General features: G+C 39.8%; 1 protein-coding gene across 1 annotated transcript; it reads right to left on the bottom strand.

Moving 5' to 3' along the window:
* Positions 1-2,874: 2,874 nt before the first annotated feature.
* On the bottom strand, positions 2,875-5,075 carry LOC108575521 (glycine-rich cell wall structural protein-like). Its single transcript, XM_017938337.1, has 3 exons — positions 5,061-5,075; positions 3,219-4,224; positions 2,875-3,185 (listed from the first exon to the last, which is right to left on the bottom strand). Exons 1-3 carry the CDS (start codon positions 5,073-5,075, stop codon positions 2,875-2,877), a joined length of 1,332 nt encoding a protein of 443 aa, XP_017793826.1.
* Between the last annotated feature and the right edge of the window lie 2,056 nt (positions 5,076-7,131).

Consider the following 7,131-nt stretch of genomic DNA (forward strand, 5'->3'; position numbering starts at 1 on the left):
ATGAAATTCTTTTTTAAATATTGACTGTCGAACGAGAGTCGAGAAAATCAGAAAAATTAAGGAAACATTCTACACGTTACAAAGGGTTAAACCTTCGTTGTAGCTTCAATTGACAACTCTTTATTTTTCTGACGACAGTCTGATGGAAGTGTGTGTATCTGCAGACACGAAATTGCTTTTTAGGAATTTTTACTATCGACCGATATTATCAGTCGAAGATATTATTGCCGCTATAACGCGGCTGGTGGTCTCAAAAATAAAAATGAAAAATCGAGTTAACCGTGGTCGCCAAGTTTATTCAGTCTGCAGGAAGTCGGGCGAAGATCAGAAAGTCAATACTGCGCTACAAATTTATGCACCGTTTATACATTCGGTTTTTGCAACCGTAACTGAGCATAAAATATGCAAACCCATCGACCGATACTTACAGCGGCGGACTTTACTGTTCGCCCGTGTGGAAGTAAAGCTTCCTGACAATAAAGTTCGGCCGTAAATGCTTCGACGACGCTGTTTCCCCTGTTACATTTTTTACTAAGCTGTTTACGCGAAAAAAAGAACGATGGCAAGCTCGTAAAAAATTCCAAAGAAACATTTAGCTTCTTGCATTTTCACATTTCCTGGTGAATAAGTTATTTCGATATTTTTGCAATATTTATTTCATTCACATTCCGCTGAATTAAGTGGAAACAATTTTTTAAGGTTGGTTTACGAAGAACGTGAAATTTGACGTCGGTACATTTCAGTCGTAAATGCTTCGACAACGTAATATATCTGATGCATATTTTATTAGTACTTTTACACACAAAATGAATAACGTATAAAGTTCCCAATTTATTTAAAATAAATTTTATTTACGTTTTGTGGTATATGTTAAACTAAATAATATTCGATAAAATGCATATTTTGTTTATTGAATTTTTCACTAATATAAAATCTTACAAACTCGATTTTTAGGTTAAGAAGGAAATTGACATAACCTCACACTTTTCGTACTAATCGGTACACCTTATCGAATTTATTAACCGAAATAATAACCACTGAAAGCAATAAGAAAGATGACATAAATAGAAAAAAAGTTTACAGTGTTATATACTCTTATGTCTGACCGAGCACGGTCTGCTTCTACTTATTCTACTTATACCCGTTTCTTGCTAATTCCAGTTCTACGAATTCCATGAATTAACATCGCTCCGTTCTCGTTTCATTGCACGCTTTACTGTTGGTTTTATCTAAAAAAAATCGTTTTCAGGAAATATTGTTGACGAAAATAGGAAAAAACGGGGGAGGAGTTGAAAAATTCCATCAGCAGTTTCATTACCGCGTCGTTTACCTCGTTAGCGTGGGCGTGGAACATCCTTTTTCCATACGTTTCGCCGTTTCCTGCTTATTTTCAAAAACTTTCTTAATCAGCAGGCGGCTCTGCATTATTAAGCCCGGGTAAAACCTTCCGGCTTGAAAAAGAATTACACCGTTCCGCTCTCGGCTCGTAAAGACCCTGCCTCCCCTTAATATTAGTAACGAGAACTTTCCACGAGGGAACAACGCCGCTTTTTGCAGTAATTAACGCGGCAACGGGCAGAAAAAAAGGAGATTACGCGACTTTATGCGCACGATGTTATGTAGTTTCGTTATATTCCGGGGGAGCAGGTGTACCAACCGGTCGTTTTTCTTCGTCAGTTAAAAAGCCGGAAAAATCCCCTCTAAACAGTTGCCTCATGAGACGATAATATTTCACGTGGTCTCGGTTTAATTTGATCTACTTTATTCTTTTTCCTGATCCGTATGATAAATTACCGACGATTTTCTCCTTTTTGTTTCAGGTGAGTGTGAATTGTGGTTACTATCGAGTACTTGGAGATTCGTAAGTTAGAAACTTGTAATTTGCATGAAAATATTGAATGTTTGTAGTTTTATTTCTTAATGGTGTGAAAAAATTGTAAAGTTGAATAGCAAGATGTCGGTTAAGTAGGAAACAAATATGTTCCTGTACCTTGTGTAGGTTATTCAGGAAACAGCAGAACCTACTGCAGTTACGATATTATTGACCATCTACTGACACGTAGTTTTCTACTTTATCTACTGCAAGTAATAAACATCTACTGGCAGTACAATAACCCACTGAAGCTATTTTAAATAACAGAAGGTGGTATTTGTAATTCAGAGATCGATTGTATTTTGGATTCACGTTCCAACAGATGGAATTACCATCAAGGAAATATATCGACTGAACATATTCACCCTTGAGTTTTGATTTCTGTCCTCCTTTCACAGAGGGGCGAAACAGAATATTGAAGTCATGACCTGATTCGTATGATAGCTCGGGATGTGGTTCACGTGACGTGAAGAGATCTTCGCTGACGTAATCCACCCCACATGGGCTCCATGTTGACCAATCGGCTTGAAGAACTACCATTGTTCGTGTATGCACCGGTGTTTTAATATAGTCCACCCCCGCCCAGTTTCCAGCATGCACTTCGTACCCACACTACTGTAGCATGATTATTGATGCTCACAGTGATATTAATTTAAAGAGATAGCTGAGTTTGGCAGTTTAAAAACATCGAAAAATTATTTTCAATGATTCGGCAGCCTTAAATGTCTAAAATAAGTACCTAAAGCATTTTATCACAATCCAGAAACCTTTAAGAAAAGACTTTCGAGTCTTTAGAGTGACGTTTAGGTAGAAAAACTCCCTAAAAAACGCACCATACACTCTCGTTAATTGAAATAACATGAAGCAACAATAAAAGTTATCGTATAAAAATATAATTTTATCAAAGTGTATAAAACATTGTGTCTATCGCAGACATTAAGAAAGGATTTACATGATTATAGTCAACTGTACAAAATTCGTTCCAACATTCTTTGATCTATTCAGTGCTTCTTTATGATGATCGTGCTACCTCCAAGGCCACCTCCAAGAGAAGAGCCTCCAAGGCCACCTCCAAGAGAGGAGCCTCCAAGTGATGAACTTCCAAGAGAAGAGCCTCCAAGAGAGGACGAAGAATATCCATATCCAGATCCGTATCCAGAGCCCAAGCTAGATGATAGTCCGTGGGAACCAAGACTAGATCCAAGCCCAGAGCTCAAGCCAGAGCCCAGTCCAGAGCCAGATGAGATGCTGACAGAGGTAATCCCACCTGCCAAGCCAGAGTTCAGGCCAGATCCATATCCAGAACTCAATCCTGCCCCATATCCAGAAGTCAGACCAGAGGAACCAAGGCTGGATCCCAAACTCAAACCAGAGCCATAGCTAGAGCCTCCTAGACCTCCTGATCCATAGCTCAATCCAGACCCATAACTAGATCCCAAGCCAGAACTGAGACCAGAGCTCAGTCCAGAGCTCAATCCAGAGCTCAATGCAGAACTTAGACCGGAGCTTAATCCAGAACTAAGTCCAGAACTATGTCCAGAACTTAGTCCAGAGCTCAGACCAGAGCTTAAACCTCCGCTGAGGCCACCACTTAGGCTACCACCCAAACTACCACTGATTCCTGAGCCGAATCCTGAGCTCAGACCAGAGCTGAGGCTACCAGAGCCAAGACCACCAGAGCTGAGACCACCAGAGCCGAGGCCAGAACCTAAACCAGATCCACCAGAGCCTCCTGAGGGAACACGGATCAAGACAGGCACAGGCTGAGGTATCGGTATAGGCTGAGGAACGGGGATAGGTTGTGGAACAGAGACAGGCTGAGGCACTGGAACTGGCACTGGCACTCTTACCGTTTGAGGAATCACTATTGGTTTCTCGACTGTGACTGGGACAGGATGAGGCACGCGGACAGGCACCTCCTTGATCAGAGGAACCGCCTGTCTGACGTAGTAGGGAACTGGCACAGGCCTAGAAACAGGATACGGCTGGGGGATCACTACTGGGACCTGTTGAGTGATGGTTCGGACACCTCCTCCAGAGAGTCCTCCACCTAGGCCTCCAGAGAGTCCTCCACCTAGGCCTCCTGAAAGACCTTCACCAAGACCACCACCTAGACTGTGGCCACCGCCAAGTCCTGATAGTCCTCCCGAGAGTCCTCCGGAGAGACCACCGCTGGAGAATCCTCCAGAAAGTCCACCGGAGTCCAGACCACCGCCATAATTCGAACTGGAGCTGAGATCTAGACCACCTGACGATCCTCCAAGTCCTCCTGAGCCCAACAGCACTCCTCTCTTCGTCTTCTCCTGCTTCCCTTGCTCGGACGCGAGGGCAACGGTCACCAATAGGCAGAGCTGTTTTATTGTTTGTGGAATTCAGAGATTGATTTTAGCTACAATATACGATTCTCGTGAAAAGTTGTGTGAATAATTGAACACAGGTAAACGTTGCTCTTTGTTGAAGGTGCTTGTAAGGCATGGAGAGCTGTTGTTTTATAATTCAAGAGCGTTGAAGTTAGGTTGAAGTATCGATTGCTTCAATCTACAACGGCCTTTGACGGAATTGGCGATTGTTTAGAAGTAAATGTAGGCCTGATTTATTAAATTCTTCATGTGATCTACTGTCCTTGAAGAGGTATTCGACGTGTTATCGTTGAAGGAATGAAAGATATATTTTTTTAATACTTTAGGAATCTTTGAAGGAAGAACTAACCATTTGTTTAAACCATATATAAATTAAATATGTAATAATTATTACTACGAGGTCTAAAATCAGAAGATGTTTCTACACACAAAATTACACAAAAACAGATTAACATTTTTCAAGAAAATTTATCAAGAAAATTTTCATTTGTGACATATTTAAATAAATGAAGTTCCTTAGAACCTTTATCATATAGAAACAGAAAAATCAAAATATTATTGTCGTAAATATTAAAAACATTAAAAAATATTGAATATTAAAAGTGTCACATAAAATTTAAAAAAATATCAAAAAAATTGTCCAGATATTACAGTTAAGGGTTGTTTTCACCACTTCAACGCGAACGATTATCAATAAAAAAATATATGTATCGAAAATTTGCAAAAATTTCACTGAAATCAGCGTACGAGGGTTCGTTGACCCATCTTATTATTCGCTTAAGTTCGATCGAACGCACTTCTGATATCCAACGGAGGTATATACTTACTACAAAGGTCCTCATTGTCGCTTGTCTTCCGATTTCAGAACTTTGAATGTGCCATCCTGTAGTCCACGTCCCGGTTTTATACAACTATGGAGCAACGATCACTTTCACTGAATCGACGATTGTTCACGCCCCTGTCGGGGTACTCTCTGTCCCATTTTTCTGCCACCGCTCCATTCGATCCCTTCGGGCCGTGATGTAACCGCAATCGTTGAAAACAAACCGATTCCGCGTCGCGGGACACGCACACAGTTCCCTAAGCACTTCTAGATCGCGTCTCTCGCTCCATCATTTTTTACCCTGTTTACTATCTGTCGTTTTATCCGTAACACTGGTTCTTGCTAAGTCGTATCGCGTATCCTAGACGCGTAAATCAAACTCGATATTTCTTTTTCTCTTCCTTTTTTTTGCAATGTCACGCGTGCCCTCGCGATCAGGAAACGCGACAGCAATTTCTTTTTCAACGTCAGGTCGGGTCAAATCTCTTGGCCAGGGGATTGGCGCAGACGATTGGTCGGAGTTTTGGGGTTCGAACGACGAATCTTAGAGCGTTTTCAGAGGCGGTCAGTTGAGCTCTGCGATGATTTAATTAGTGATGGCTTTATTCGTGGAAGACACGTGAGTTTGTGTGATTTGAAGTATTTTAATTCAAATCGTAAGTAAGTGGCATTTTATAAATTTTGAGAAAAATAACGGAGACTGTTTCAAGTCAACAATTCATATCCTAAAAATCCGTGGAAAAATTGAAGGTTTCTACATTATTCTGGCAAGAAAATGAAGATACGTATCTGACATTTTCCAGCTTCTGAGAGGAAAAATAAGAACTGTTTCAATCTAACAATTTCCGTCCTAAAAATCAGTGGAAAAATTGAAGGTTTCTACATTGTTCTGACAAGAAAATGAAGATATGTGTCTAACATATATCCGACATTTTCCAGCTTTTAAAATAGACTATAAAAACAGTTTCGATGAAATAATTCCTGCTCTAAAAATCAGTGAAACATATACGTTCCAAGTCTGGCAAGTTAATTCTGAAAAGAATTCCTCAAAACTGTCAAAAATGTGATATATATCGTTTCTAAAATAATTCGTCCAATTCGAAGGTATAGTTACAGTTTCAACATACGCAAAGGTCATTTGTGTAACGATTATTCGTAGGAATGCACAGAAATTGGCCGAAGCAAAAATAACAAGAGAAAGGTGATTTGTTTATGTAAAAAAGCTTGTCGAAATATGAAAGTATGTTCCTGGTGAAGGATATGTACGAATTGTCTCGATTCTACGATCGAAGATGTTTGATTAACGGGTGCATTGATCACCTTTTTCTCCGTGCGTTCATTATTGTCCAGAAAGTATCAGTTCCGGTAAAAGGCACGGTAAACGTCCCCGCGAATATGCATTGATAATGAGCGTGGCCTCATGAAAGGCTAGCTGGCTCTGTGCTCGGGAATAACAGGAGGATCGAGATGCAGCAACGCCTCGAGTGAGACATCGAATGGCGCGGAAGTGACGGAAGCAAAAACGAGCGACATCAGGTGTGTCTGTTACAAAGTAACAGATCATGGCCGCGATATTGAAAGGTGTCCAGGAACAAAAAGGCGATTCTTTCTTACGCTTCCTGGTTGGAAGTTTTCTGTCGAGAACTTTGAAACTTTTTGTCGGATCGTTTGTTTGGTCTCCATTCTGGTATAATTTAGCGTATTTTGTGGGGGTTATTTCACCTTCGATGGTAATTAAATTCACGAATGGAGGAAAATTGGAAAAAATGTAGAATTTTGTGGTATTTTGGAAATTGAGTATTGTGATTATCTTGGATTTTAATTAACTTTGAATTAACGTGGTTTAAAGCACACTGCGTGGTGATTTGAAGATAATTAGGTGTATAATATGCATAATTGTAATCACTTTGAATTTCTGGGCTAAAGATTGGATTATAAATTTATGCAATAACAATAAGTAGCTTAACCTAATTTAATTTATATTTGACAATGTAGAATTTTTGTATATTCATGTAAAGTATTTTTATATTGTAGATTATTATCTTGGAATAATTTCACGTAATCGGATCAGTTTG

The sequence above is a fragment of the Habropoda laboriosa genome, unplaced genomic scaffold, assembly GCF_001263275.1.
Source record: "Habropoda laboriosa isolate 0110345459 unplaced genomic scaffold, ASM126327v1 scaffold315, whole genome shotgun sequence".
NCBI lineage: Eukaryota > Metazoa > Arthropoda > Insecta > Hymenoptera > Apidae > Habropoda > Habropoda laboriosa.

Coding starts and splice junctions, on each gene's coding strand:
- LOC108575521 (XM_017938337.1), bottom strand. Junction 3,186..3,218: donor GAGTTTGGGATCCAGCCTTG/GTTCCTCTGGTC, acceptor GATATGGGGCAG/GATTGAGTTCTGGATATGGA.